Raw genomic sequence first — 14,391 nt, 5'->3', positions numbered from 1 at the left:
TGCATTTCCTTTAACAAAAGAACAAACATCTTCTTGTCTTTTGAAATTATGGAGCACCTTATTATGAAGCTGAAAAGGGCTCAGAATACAGCCTTAATCATATAAAAGCTGACATGTAAAGTAAGCAAGGAGACAACTCATACTCCTAGGACTGAAAATGTAAATGCAGTAACTTCCAAAGTCTGAGCCTGCAAGCAGTTGCTTTTGTGGGTGGTTGGGAAGGAAGAATATTTGAATGCAATATGGTCTGAAGGACTGACAGACATGGCAGGGCTTTTTCAGTGGTGATGTTCAGCTCTACTTCTTCCTGTCACCTGATGCTGTGAAAGTGCTAGAGCAGTGTGTGAATGCTATAAAGGCCTGGATGATGCCCAATAAATTGAAGCTTCAATTCATTCAGGCTTCATTAAGATACTATATATAACAGCAGTTCTGAAGGAATTGCAGTGGTGACCAATTCACTTGCAGTCTGAATGCAAGGGGTGCTGGGTGATAATATTCAAAGTCTTAAATGGCTGTGGAATTCCCCCCCCCCCCCCGAGTCATGATTTTCTTATTGGCTCCAATGCTGGGATCATTTCAACACCAAGTAAAAACTTGATTTTTCATCAAAGCTTTCAGGATGCAGATGTCTAACTGATTTTTATCCAGGCTGCAGATGTCAAATAGTTGCATTATTTAAAACTGCTTTAACCAGTTTTAAATTGTCTAGCAGGATATAAGTACTTTAATAAATAAATAAGACCGTAAAGGAGTCCTCAAATTAGTGAGGAGGATTAAATCTGTGGTCTCTGAATGAGCCCTTTTTCTTTGTCTAGATAATTTCCAAAAAGAATGGGCAAGATGGCCTCCGAAAGCCATCACAGAAAACGCCATCATCACCCGGTGGATAGTCTTTGCCGGAAGCTCCAAGCTATTAACATGATGGACCAGGCCTCCAACCCAGCTCTGCAGATTCCAAAGTTCCAGTCCAAGAACTTTGACAGCCCACAGTGCAATGTGAGGAAAAACTTGGAGGAGATCTTGAAGAAAAGGACCTTGAAAATGAGCGACAGTGACAGCACTGTGGGCAATGACACTTATTTGCTAAGCCCTTTCACTGACAACAACAGTCCTTCCCCGTGCCCACCTGTGGCAACGCCGACTCACAGACGGGTCTCTGATATCCTCTCAGAGACTTTTTCAAACAGTAAAAATAAAGAAAAGGCCAGCAAACCATGGCTTCTGATAGGACAAATGGGGAGTGGTTCACCATGCCTTTTCAGACAGGGTGTACCAGGCTCTGCTCAGTTGTGTGGCACCACCAGTACAGAACAAAAGAGTAAATCTTTTCAGGAATATAGCTATTTGACATCCAGTCCTGACTTGTCTACCCAGGAACCAAAGTCTGCTCACTCTGTGTTCCAGTCTCCTCTCAGCCAAAGGCTCTTTTTGGGTAAGGGCAAAGGTAAGATAACCATGCATTCCTCATTCAAGGACGTACTAGCTATAGGGGGTTAGAGGTCGGCCTCTTTTGTCAGTTGATCAAGATGTCTACTAACAATCTGTGTTTATGCTGTCTTGAGTCACTGATGGCAAGAGCCATCTAGACCTCCACCATGCAGGAATATACAATTAAAGTGCTCCTGAGAGCACACTATCCAACTTTTATTTTAAAACCTCCAAAGGAGAGTCCATCAACCCTACGACTTTTTCTTTTTAATTTATTGAACTTACATTTAAACAAGGTATTCAAGGTAGTTAAAAGAAACTCATGGTGGCAGGGGGGAAAATACATAAGACCTGCATTCCAATTTCTGTTACTAGTAGAGCAGACCCATTGAATCTACATGGTTTACATAGTTGCCTATTTACCATTTTTGCAGTTGATTCCATGGTCCTAATCTGTTCAGGATAAATGACTGAATTTCGGCTAAAAATTGTTATGTACAATCAAGTTGGCTTCGATTTATGGTAATGGAAAGTGTGTGAAACCTTCAAGAGATCCTTTGAGCCCTGCTCAGGTCTTGCAGCCTCAGGGCTCTGACTCCTTTACTGAGTCAGTCCACCTGTAATCTCACCTTCCCTTTTTTTTTTTTACTGCTTTCCACTTTCCCCAGCATTATTGTCTATTCCAACAAGTCTTCTGTTGTCATGTCCAAAGTATGATACTGTATATACTCATGTATAAGTCTAGAAATTTTAGTCAAAAACTTGACCCCAAAAACCTAGGTCGACTTATCCATGGGTCAGTGTAAATACTATAGCTCTTATTAAAAAGAGAACCATCCCTGGTGAAAAGCAAGAGTGAAATTGGTCCTGGAAGCACTGGTCTCTCTCTGCTCTCATTTCCATCCATCCTTTAGTGTAAGCCAAAACAGTTATGCCTGCCAGAATTTTGTAGGTTCTTTGGCATTGTTTTCCTTTGCTTCATCATCACCTTTGTTACATGTCCCTAAGTTTTACCCTTGACCTATCCAAGGGTCATATCAAAATCCATAATTTTGCCCCCAAAACCTGTCCTCGACTTATACATGAGGTCGACTTATAGTCAAGTATATACAATAGTCTCCATTTAGTTATTTGGGCATCCAGGAAGAGTTCAGACTTGATTGACTCTTGGGCAGGTTATAGACTGCCCATTTGGGGCAGTCTGGACCTGCCCCTTTCCCCAGAGTATCGGGGCTTCAGCGGCTACACCGGCAGCCGCTGAGGCCCCGATCTGCCGCTTTTCGGGCTGCGGGGAAGCAGCAAAACGCCGCTTCCCCGCAGCCTGAAAAGGGGTGTCCTTGGGGCTTCTAGCCCCAAGGACACCCCGCGGCGGCGGGGAGGGGGAGAAAAGGGCCACTTGGCCCCTTTCTCCCTTGCTTCGCTGGGCGCAGCCGTCTGAAGGCTGCGCCCAGCGAAGCAAAGCAGCGCCGCAGACCAGGAAGGAGCTCCGAAACGGAGCTCCTTCCTGGTCCGCGGAAAGGGCGCCCTAGGCGCCCTGCCGCGGATTGAGGACGTCACGTCCGTGCCGCCCTGTCTAGAGGCGGCGCGGCCGTGACGTCCTCACAGCGGCGGCCATATGGAAGGGCCACCGCCGTTTAGTGCGCCCTTTTGTAACCCTAGTGCGTGCTCGTCACGCACTAAAGTGCCGGTGTGTAACCGGCCTTGGACTCATTTATTCTTCTTTTGGCTTTTTTTCCTGGTATCTATTGTTGTATTGTTAACTGCTGTCAAGTTGAACTCAATTTATGGATGCATGAGACACCTCCAAGTCACCCTATCTTCAACATTACTGCTCAGGTCTTGCATACTAAAGGGCTATACGGTCAGGAGAAGGTGGCACGAAGCTGCCTTTTTCAAAAAGAACTGGGGGAAAGCTGCTTCTTTTTAATGCCGCTTTTTCCCGGATATGGCACAAACGTGGTGCGTTCCTGCTGGCCTTTAGGCGTGCGTCATCTAAATGCCACACCTTCATGCCATAATGAACGCACCTCTTTTTGCTCATCTGTATAGCCCCCAAGGGCTATGGCTTCCTTAATCGAGTCAATCCGTCAGAAATGTGGTCTTCCTCTTTTCTTGTTGCCTTCTACCTTACTAAGGTACTGTCTATTCTAGTGAGTCATGTCTTCTCATATGTCCAAAGTACAACATTCTCAATTTAGTCATCTTGGCTTCTAGAGAGAATTCAGGCTTGATTTGCTCTGGAGCTCATTTATTTCTCTTTTTAGCAGTCCACAGTATCCACAGAACTCTTCTCTGGTACATTTCAAATGAGTTTATTTTCTTCCTATCATCGTTCTTCCTATCTTATTTTCTTCCTATCATAGAACACAGTTTTTCCAATGAATTGGTGTCCCTCTCCCCCTGTGTCAACTTTCTTCCTTGTCCAGCTCTCATATTCATACACAGACGTTGCAGCTATCCTGTTGCACATGATCCTAACTGAAATACATTAAACAAAAATACATTTTGAAATTGTACCAGGTGTTTAGACTGGTACAAAGGAGATCTGATGCAAATGTTTAGTGTTCTGGAGCTACCCAGCCAGCCATGTTCTCCACCTCGATACTCTATTACATTTATTTTGTTAAGACTCCTCTTATGAATATGGTTATGGTGACTTTCTGTTGTTGTTTTACCTATTTCAGTGGTGGGAAGTCTGTGGCTGTCCAGATGTTGCTGGACTCTCGCCCCAAGCCAGCACTGCCTACGATTAGGATAATGGGAACTGGAGTCCCACAATATCTGAAGGAACATCCCCACACCAGACTAATCTTTGTTAATACATGTATTGCATTTTTCTTGCATTGTTTTTACCTATTACTAGAAGCTATTTTGCAACAGTTTCTTCAAATTTTGGTGTGAATACTTAAAACACAGACCACAGAAGGAATATAAAGTTTTAATAGGGAGAAGAACAGCAGATGAAGAAAAGAAGGATAATAGCAAAGCTTGGGAAGTTACTTTTTCATAAGTAGTACATTGTTCGTACATATTATAATGTTAAAAGGTAATTCTTCTATTAAGTGTTATTTTTTCATTTAAAAACAGACTGACACGAAAAAGAATGACACGAAAACTGAAAAATCCTCTCCAAATTCTTCTGAAAATGCATTTTAAAAGCAAACTTGGATAGTAACTAACATTTCACTCATACTAGAGGAGTCCCCATTTGCTATGTTTCTTTTTAAATGTAGCATGCTATGCCCTAACTCTCAGAAAAGCAGTAACTTGTAATAGCTAAGTAACTAAGACCCCATACAGACAGGCCAAAATAAAGCTGCTTTGGGTCACTTTGGAGGTATGCTGTTTAAATGATGTGTGTGTCCTAAGAGTCCAGAAGCCACACCAAAGCCATGCTCCAGTCTTAAGGACTGGAGTGTGGCTTTGGCGCAGCTTCCGGACTCTTAGGACACACGCATCATTTAAACAGCATACCTCCAAAGTGACCTGAAATAGCTTTATTTTCCCCTGTATGTACGGGCCCTTGGGTCCAAAACACACTGCAGAAATAATCCATCTTGAGACCGCTTTAACTGCCCTGGCTTGATGCTAGGGAATTCTGGGAACTGAAGGTTTGTGAGCCATTTAGCTTTCTCTGTCACAGAGCTCTGGTGCCACAACAAACTACAATTCCCAGGATTTCCTAGCACTCAGCCAGGCAGTCCAAGGCCCCATTCAGACTGGCATCAAAGACCTGGAAGGAACTGGGCTGATTCGGATGCCCCTCCCCTGAATCTCTCTGTTAGCAAGTGCCCACTACAAAAAGAGGGGCATTTTAAATCAAATGCATTCTGTGCCTGCTGTCAAAGGTGCCTGCAGTCAATCAAGCGATCGTCATGGTGACGTTCTGCAGGGGCATTGGAAGTGTCCTTCCCCCCTCCTTTTTTTTAAAGAGCCATGCACAAAATGCCCCAAAGTGTCAATTTTTTTAAAACCTCTTTTTTTGTGTGTGTTGTGTGTATGTGTGGGAATTTGGGTCAGATCTGCCCCTGTCTCCATTTTCAATCCCATGCAAGCTAATGCATCCCCCACTCCTTGCCACCCCCCCCCCCAGAATGCCTCTTACACATGTAATAATAATAATGATAATAATAATAATAAATTCCTCACCTCGGAAATGCCAGAAAAGGATGCAATTGCCATGCATTCTATTTTTTGCTTTTAAAAGCAATTCAGGGCTGCCTCTGAATTCAGTAGCAAAAGCATGTATCATTTTGTCTAATTGACAAGAGCAAAAAATGTAACATTCGAATTCTAAGTCTAGCCCTTTGCAACATTTGTAACATTTGCATTCCCAACATTTCCCCTTTGCTGGAAGCGAGCAGATGAAAGGGAAAGTGCACAAGCCGCTAGCCCTGCTCTATCTGCCTCAAGGAAAAAAATCATGTGCATATTTGGTCAAAAATAATCCCCCAGCTTGGACCCACAGCCCTACTTCCCTGGGCAATCCTCCTTCCTTCCGACCCTCACCTCCCTTTGAGCTTTCTCCACCACCCCCCACCTCCCTCTGACAATAATCCAGGAGCAAGAGGAAATGAAAGTAGAACAAGCAGCCTGATTTCCCTACATGCCCCAGCGTAGCCCCACAACCCAATTCCCTCTGGAAATCCTCCTCCTCCTCCTTCCTTCCTTCAGACCTTCTCCTTCCTCGGGGATGCCCATTGACACTTTCCCCAGCTCCTTCATCCTCCTCCTCCTCCTGCTCTGTTTTAGGATCCCCTCCATGGCTCCCTTCCTCCCACGGCCCCTTCCTCCTCCTCCTCCTCCTCCTCCTCCTCCTCCTCCTCTATCATCACTTTCTCCACCCCGCACCTCTCTCTGGCAGCCCTCTGCAGCCCAAAAGTCACCCCTGATTTCCCCCTTTCCTCCCTTTGCATCCAGATTCCCCTTTTCTCGGCTCTTTCCTCCTCCTCCTCCTCCTCCTCCCCCCTCCTCTCTGATGATGGGAGGGAATGCTCTGACCTCTGCCCGCCCCCTGACCCTAATCTCTCCCTAAATTTGCCCCGATCATGATCGAGGGCAAGTTCAAATTTTGCGCAACCTGGGTCTTTTGAGAAAAGACAGATTTTAGCCCGAATCTAGATACCCCAGTGTAAGGGACATTTCCTTGTGCAAGCCCCAACATGGATTGTGACGGAATCAGGCCCAATATGAACTTCATGTGGAAGAATCGCTTTCAAACCCGGTTTTTAATGTAGTCTGAATGGCCCCCAAGAGATCTCAAACTGGATTATTTCTGCAGTGTTTTTGGACCTTGGTTACTTTCAGTTCATTACTTCCTACATCTGCGTATCAGTGAGATCCTCATTGGTTCTTACAGTATTTAATACCTTTTAATTTTTTGAAAAAGTAACTTGGTTGGATTAGCTGCAACTTCTGTTTCAGCTTTAATAGAAAACCTGAAGATGATATATCATGACTTAAAGTCAACTTGTTTTAAATCTTCCAAGAATGCTAGGAGAACAATCCACCTACCACTGTCCTTTCTCCTTGCAGAATGGAAACTGCCAGTAGAAACCAGAAGTGATGAAGATTCTGACGTAAGCCTGATCTGTGAAGAAGATCTATTGACGACAATGTTCTCTGCATGTGACGTGGAAAGAAGAGGTTTTTTTTAAAGTCCCTTCTGTAGTTGTTAGAAACTTTCCAAAGAAAGGCTAAGTGCCATTTCATACTTGAGATTCGTATTGACGCTAGTGCAGGGATAAGATATGTCTGTAAACCAATGGTTGAATTCCAGTTTGGGAAGAGGAGAGTCACAACCCAAGAATAGTCAATGATGGCTAATGGTTGCCATGCTGGGGGCGGTGAATTTATTTCAGGTTTAGTCCATAAAAGGTGCTGAATCTATTATGAAGATATGATTAGTATCTTGGGTACAAGCTTCAAAGTTCCACCTAAAACCTGAATTGGATTTGCTGGGCCACTGAGATGGGACCCATCAGAAGATGGGACTAAGGATAATGAGGAAGATCAAAGCAAAGGGCCAAGTGTAATCCTTATACTTTGGCAAAGCGTACAAGGCACAGTTCAATTTTAGGTACAGCTACTCAGGGGTAAGCCCCCAATGCAACAACTGCATAGGTTATAGAGGAGAGCTCAGTTCATACAGCAGCTTCTGAGCCTCCAGATAACATCTCAGTGCTGGTCACTGAGTGTGTGAACCCCACTCTGGTTGCATCTGCACTGTAGAAATAATCCAGTTTGACACCATTTAACTAACATGACTGAATGCTATAGAATTCTGGAAATTTGTTTCTTGTGGCACCAAAGTCCTCTGTCTGAGAAGGAAGAAGTTCTAAGAATTCCATAGCATTGAGCCGTGACTGTTAAAGTGGTGTCAAACTGGATTATTTCTGCAGTGTGGATGCAGCCTTTGCAAAATATTCCTCCTCCTGATTTTCAGCATGCTCTAGCGGTCCTTATTTTTCAGACCTATGCTGAAAAATTACCTATTTTTGCAAGCCTTCCCTGTGTTGTCCAACCTATTCTGTATTTCTATGGATACTTTTAGCATTATAGTTAGATTCTTTACACTGTTCCTGGCTTGGGTATTTTATTGTTGTATACCATTGTGAAATCTTTCTCATTTGTTAATATTTTCAAATAAGTAGATAATATACATGTAAAAGGATTCCCTGTGTATATTATCTATGCTCAAAGGTTTAGACAGCTGAACAAAACCTGATATTATTCATATAGCAGGAGTAGTCAACCATCGGCGGACACATTAACACAAGAAACCTTGGACAGTTGCATCTGCCCATTATATCCCCTTTTAAAAAATCACATTTTTGTCCCACGTTCCACCAGGTTGTGTGGAGGGAATTTTTGCTATTTTTTGTCCACCTTTTTGCAAGAAGTGACCAGGGATCCATTCCTATTCACTTCATGGGGAGAGGCAGATAAGAGATGATGATGATAATGATGAATGCTGCTCATTGCCCACTCTTGCTGCACCTACATAAGTAGGCCCTCAATATTTTTGTGGAATTCCTTTCTAAACTCTCAAACTCTAAACCCAAATGGTTTGATTCTAGTGTGAATTGTCACTGCATTTCTTAGGAAAAGTGGCTGTTTCCAAATTAGTTGACTTCCTGAGGTACACAACAAGCCGGGGGTCAGAAGACAGCAGTCTGGAAGAACTGTGTAACATGCTTGATCCTGAACAAAAGGACATTTCCATGGACTTGGAAACTTATCATGCCATCATGAAGGAATGGATTGAAGACTGCCGAAGGAACTGGTAGTTAAAACATCTTGCTGTCTTTTTCTGACAATATGTATAGTGTTGATGCACACCTTAGAAATGCTTCTACCATCTGTTGAATGAGATGTCACTTTGTGAGGACATTAATTTGCTCTGTCTGTAGATTGTTTTATGTTTTAATCTACCTTTATTATCTTAAAGTCTTTCTCTCTGTCTAAATGCATTTAAAATATTTTCCTGGATGTTGCATGTATTCCTCTTTTTTAACCATATCTGGGAATAAAGTGAGGGCTATAGAGTAGAGAGAAGGCATGAAGGAATGCACGGGAATTTGTGTGTCCCTCAAACATTTATTGGAATCCAACATCCATCGTGTTGGATGTTGGCAAATTGTCATGATAGATGAGACATGAAATTCTGCAACATTTGGAAGGCTATAATTCTTCCACCACCACTAGTATACCCTTCAACTGTTCCAGTTTGTTAAGAACAGTTCAGGTAAACCCTTTTAATTTGTTCAGCTGCTTTTGAAATGACCCAGGCTTTTTGTTGTTGTTCCCTTCCACTCTCCCCCTTTGTCTTCAGCTTACTTCAGTTACTGCAAATAGAGTTGAAAGGGCAATAGTAGTTTGCATTCAAATAACTCTGCAGGATTGAGAGGAGAGGACAGGGCAGAATCTTGCCCCTCGCAGTAGGCTGAAGCAAAAGCAAATGGCAAAAAATTGGGGCAAAAAATTGATATTTTTTTCTTTTTGCAAGAACAGTGTGGGATGTGTGGCATTCCAAAGTCTGCTGCCAGACTAATGCTAGGCTTCCACAGTTGCTTACCCTTGGCCTAAATTGAATTGTTAATCTCAACCAGAGTAAACACATTGAATCAATGGAAACTTAGTAAGTCAACAGTGATGTCAGTTCCATTGATTCAGTGCTCCTATGTGTGTTGGGACTAACAGTTGATTTTAGGCCTGTATTTTTGAACATATTAATATCAAATCTCTTTTCTTCCTCTTCTCCCTCTGCCTCCACCAATCACTACCCAGGAGTGAATCACCTATTACAGAAACAACTCCAGATGGCACTCTAGGAGGTATGAAACTTAATATATATTATGGAAAATTAAGCCATCATTCCTACAAGTATCAAGTTTCTTCACCTTTGAGTAGTTCACAACCCACTCTTATGACACTTTTCCTTAGGGTCTATTTGATCTTGATTCTTGACATCAGTGGGAACTGGTGGTTTCTATTTCATTGGGGTGATGAATCCATTCTGGGTTTTAGTGTGAACATGAAGGGAGATAACAAAGCTGCCCAACCTGTTTAGAAGAGAAAACTCAGCACCTTAGGGAGCTTCTTTGAATCTCGGGCAGAAACCCAGAACAGTTGCCCCATTGATATAAAAGCCACTAGCTGTCATTGCTAGATATGATCAGTGTGGGTAATAAAGTGAATTTTTGCATGGTGATAGAAATTGTTGCAAGGGGGTGGATGTACTTTGGCACGGTTTGCAAATAACTGGTATGTAGGGATAAAGTAAAGAGAATGAATGGAGATGTAAAGAAAATGCACTGAAAGGGGACTCTAACACAATATAGAATTATAACGCAGTGATTCCACTCCCTGGCTGCATCCTTTGGGATCCTGGTGTTTGTATTTTGCTGAGGCACCAGAGCTTTCTGGCTGAGAATTAATAACAAGCCTCCCTAAACAGCAGATTCCAGGATCCTTCTGGTTGGGACTAAGGCATTTAAAGTGGAAGTATAATGCTATAATAGTGTAATGTGGAAGAAGGAATTTTCACTTATGGTGCTAGAGAATTGATATGAGAGAACATTCAGTGTTTAGCTTTGAGATGACCAGAGGCATGAGTGGAGGTATTCTCAGAGGAATATTTAAAGATGTCATGGGGTTTGACAAGGCTAGGAAGACTTGGCAATACTATATACAAATGTAAAAAGACTTGTCTGTCCCTTGATCTACATCTGAAAAACTTTTATTGCAGCTAAAAGGACTCCCATGAGGATGAATGTAACATCTGGAAGCCTAGAAGCACTTGGTGGAGATGTGTCTAGAGGAGACCTGTGAGCACTCTTTTTTCTAAAGAGCCAAACAAATGCAATGACTAGCAAATGTGTAACAAAAATAAAAGACTAAAACAAAAGACTAAAATAAAAAACAAGCACACACACTCACCTCAATTGAAACATCTTGGTTATATGCCACCTTCAGTATCTTGTCTTTGAGCTTCTTCTAAGAAACCTACTAACTTTACTATTACATGTTTGTTGGTCCTTACACTGTGTGGCAGATGGGAGATATGTTCATTAAATCGCCAACATAGTAATTTGTTTTTAAAGAAATTGGCTTCTTCAAGATGCTGACTGGTCACTTCTATAAGTTCATCTGTTGGGAAGCTTCCTGAATTAGTTATGTTGACAAAAGTATTCTGAAAGCATACCTTCATTTTCAGAAAATCGTGAGTGCTCTGTCTTCATAATCACAACTATTCCTCCATTAAAATAGGATGATTTTTGAACATAATCCCTGGGAGTTTTATCCCATGAACAAATCTTGGTAAGAAAAATATAGACGGGTGACACATAGGCAAGATCTGGTGATGAAAGGTATTATTTGGAGCTACCCACAACTCCTACAGCCGATCCTCCCCATCATCAGAAATATGGATAAAGGAGAAATTGCATTGGATCTAGCAATCAAAATGGCAGTCTATTTTATGGTAGCCTGTTTAGTGGCACTTTATTAAAATGGCACATAAACTGGGCCTTCTGTTCCTTGTACATCCAGGGAAACGTCTGACCTGATCACTTGTATAGCAGATCTTCAGTTCAACAATCAAAAACTCCAAGAAGAGAACAGCCAGTTGAAGCAGTCTTTGGATGCCATGGAAGAGACCAACAACAGACTAATGGAAGAGAATGGGGAACTGCACAGCCAGATAAAAAGGTGGAGCATATTGAATTTAAGTTAAGTCTTTAACTGCTTGAGTTCAGGAATTAATACAAACAGATTTTGTGCTGCTTAATTCCAGAGTGTGTACCTTTCAGAACTCATCTAGATTTGGTTGAAAGTTGAAATCCTGAGCTCTGAAATCTGACTTTGAGGAGGGGAAGTGAGACCCAGTGTGCTGTAGAGATTTGAACATTGGACTATGACTCTGGAGACCAGGGTTCAAATCCTGGCCAGCCATGTAAGCCCACTGGGTGACCCTGGGCAAGTCACACTCTCTCAGCCTCAGAAGATGGCAATGGCAAACCCCCTCTGAAGAAACTTGCCAAGAAAAAGGTTCACCTTAGGTTTGCCATAAGTCGGAAACAACTTGAATGAACACAAAATGAACAAGAGTTTGGAAGCAGTCTCCTTCTCAGATACCTAGAAGTTGTGCATAGCTGTTGTGTCCAGTAGCCACTGATAGGGATGGATTTTATCTTATCTCCATTTAAACTAGTGGCTACCTCTACATCTCATGGAAGCAGCAAGGGCAGTCTCACTTTCATTCTGGAAACAGAACATTTGACTTTAAATAGAAGAACATAGAGCAGCATTTACACAAGTCAGGAATTGAGAATCCAGGAAGGAGCCATGCAAAATTTGTTCCAACTGAGATGATTGCATGGGTCTGTCTAGCACTGTGTTGTCTTCATCAGAAGACAATGCAGACCAATGCAGTGCCCAAGATCTTAGATAACAGGCCTGCCAACTAAGCTGTTATACCTGGGAAGTTTGAGATCTTTAATAGACAAAATCATGGTAGACATGACTGGTACTCATGTGGTGGTGGCTGTTGGTGTTGTTGTGTGTGCGCCTTCAAGTCATTTCTGATTTGGCAAGCCTATAGTTGGGTCTTCTAGGACTGAGAGTACCCAAGGCCACCCAATGGATTTCCATGGCCAAACGGGGAATCGAACCCTGATCTCCAGAATCATAGTCCAACACTCAAACCATTACATCACACTGACTCTCATATGGTTACTATTTGCTGTCTCCGGTTTCAGAGGCAGCATATATCTGAACAATAATGGAAGAGGGCTGTTGCTTTCATGTTGTGGGATTCTCATAGGCATGTGGGTGGCCATTGTGGATGACAGCATGATAGCCTAGATTGGCCTATGGTCTGATCCAGCAACATTCATTTTATGTTGTTCAAGATTATGCTTTACCATTTAGGTATGGCCAGTGGCAGCTGGTAGCTTCCCTGAGGCAAATAATCCATTCTGAACCTAAACAGGCTATTCTAAGTGCTGAAACTGTTTGGAGAATAGGTGGTAGCACCTTGGAGTAACTCCTGTACGAAACCCAGCATGGATTTGCCATGATAATGGCACTGATAATGGAAACTACCATCCACCATTGACTATACCTCCTAAATTAGTCAGACCTGTCTCTTTAGGTCGTTACCACACCTTAGATATATTATTTGGGAGGATGATGACTCTGAGTATCCTGCAACCAGCATAAAACAAATAACATTTCCATGCACTGGCTGCTATTCTGATTCATTGTGGCACACATTCCAATAGCTATTTGTAGTAAATGCACTGTAGAGAACAATTGCTATCATGGCTGTTGGAAATACAAGCAATTTATTCTAGTAATGGGTGCTGCACGTGTTTTCTTCTTTGCACAGTCTCACTGAAGCAACAAAGAGATTACATGGCTATACCTCTACCTCTTGTCAGACCTTAGGCCAGTGGTACTCTAATCAGGGAGAATCATACAGTTGTAGGACTGTAGATCCCAGCAGTCTTAACTTAGTATATCTATGTTGGGATTTCCATTCAGTTAAATCTAGATGGCTGCATGGTTCCTATCTGTGCTCTAAGTAGTGAAGGCCTATCATTTGTTTTGTGGGTTTTTTTTAAATGACAATGTTATTTTGAGGCCTTTTTACACTGTACAATTATAGCACTATCATTCCACTTTAATTGGCATGGCTGCATCATATGGAATCCTGAGGTTTGTAGTTCAGCAAGGCACAAAAGCTCTCTGGCTGAGAATCCTAAATTACCCTTCCCTAAACCACGAATCCCAAGATTCCATAGGTTGTTGCCATGGCAATTAAAGTGGCATCATAGTCCCTCATATTGCTTATAACAGTCATGACAGCTTCGGTTCTTTTCAGTTTCCAGCAGTCTCTCTCTCGAATTAAGGCTCTAAAAGAGGAGTTGGAAGAAGCAAAGAATAACTTCAGTGCTTCTGAAGAAAAAAGATTGAAGATTGCAGCCCAGAATAAACAGCTAGTAGGTGGACTGAGACCATCTCACATACTGATGTTTGTTATGTAAATCTGAGACTTGGGTTTGATTATGATCAAGACTCTTTAGTGTGTAATACTTCCAGTCCCAAACATTTTGGATAAGGGAGACTCAACCTGTCTAAGGATAGATAAAGAACTTTTCCATGCTCCTCCCATCCCTGAAAATTTGTACTCAGTCCCTTTTCTGGTTTATGAAATTCTAATAAGAATACACAGATATTTTCAAACACACATATTTTATCAACACAGGCCAGAAACATTTTTGGTAAAATGGAAGTAGCCTTTCTTTCTAAACTGGATGGTGTACTCCTTATCAGTAGTGCATTCTGTACTGGTATTACACATTACAGAGTATGGATCATTGAAATTCAAATGCATGTACAATCTGCTACGTGTAGAAATATGCTTGGTTTCAAGCATTATAATTTTTATACATA

General features: G+C 42.1%; 1 protein-coding gene across 1 annotated transcript in view; it reads left to right on the top strand.

The window, feature by feature from the left end:
- The first annotated feature begins 834 nt into the window (after positions 1–834).
- Positions 835–14,391, top strand: part of LOC149311652 (inositol 1,4,5-triphosphate receptor associated 2-like) — a 57,829-nt gene continuing 44,272 nt past the window's right edge. The window contains exons 1-7 of the mRNA XM_089527559.1: positions 835–1,447; positions 6,967–7,077; positions 8,536–8,716; positions 9,721–9,767; positions 10,682–10,760; positions 11,485–11,643; positions 13,820–13,937. Coding sequence (XP_089383685.1) covers positions 835–1,447; positions 6,967–7,077; positions 8,536–8,716; positions 9,721–9,767; positions 10,682–10,760; positions 11,485–11,643; positions 13,820–13,937 — 1,308 coding nt within the window. The remainder of the gene's footprint in view (positions 1,448–6,966; positions 7,078–8,535; positions 8,717–9,720; positions 9,768–10,681; positions 10,761–11,484; positions 11,644–13,819; positions 13,938–14,391) is intronic.

Source organism: Sceloporus occidentalis, unplaced genomic scaffold (assembly GCF_023333645.1).
Source record: "Sceloporus occidentalis isolate IW3139 unplaced genomic scaffold, rSceOcc1.0.p SCAF_5, whole genome shotgun sequence".
Classification (NCBI taxonomy): domain Eukaryota; kingdom Metazoa; phylum Chordata; class Lepidosauria; order Squamata; family Phrynosomatidae; genus Sceloporus; species Sceloporus occidentalis.
Note: the sequence above shows the minus strand (reverse complement) of the source record. Positions and strands in the feature narration are given on the sequence as shown.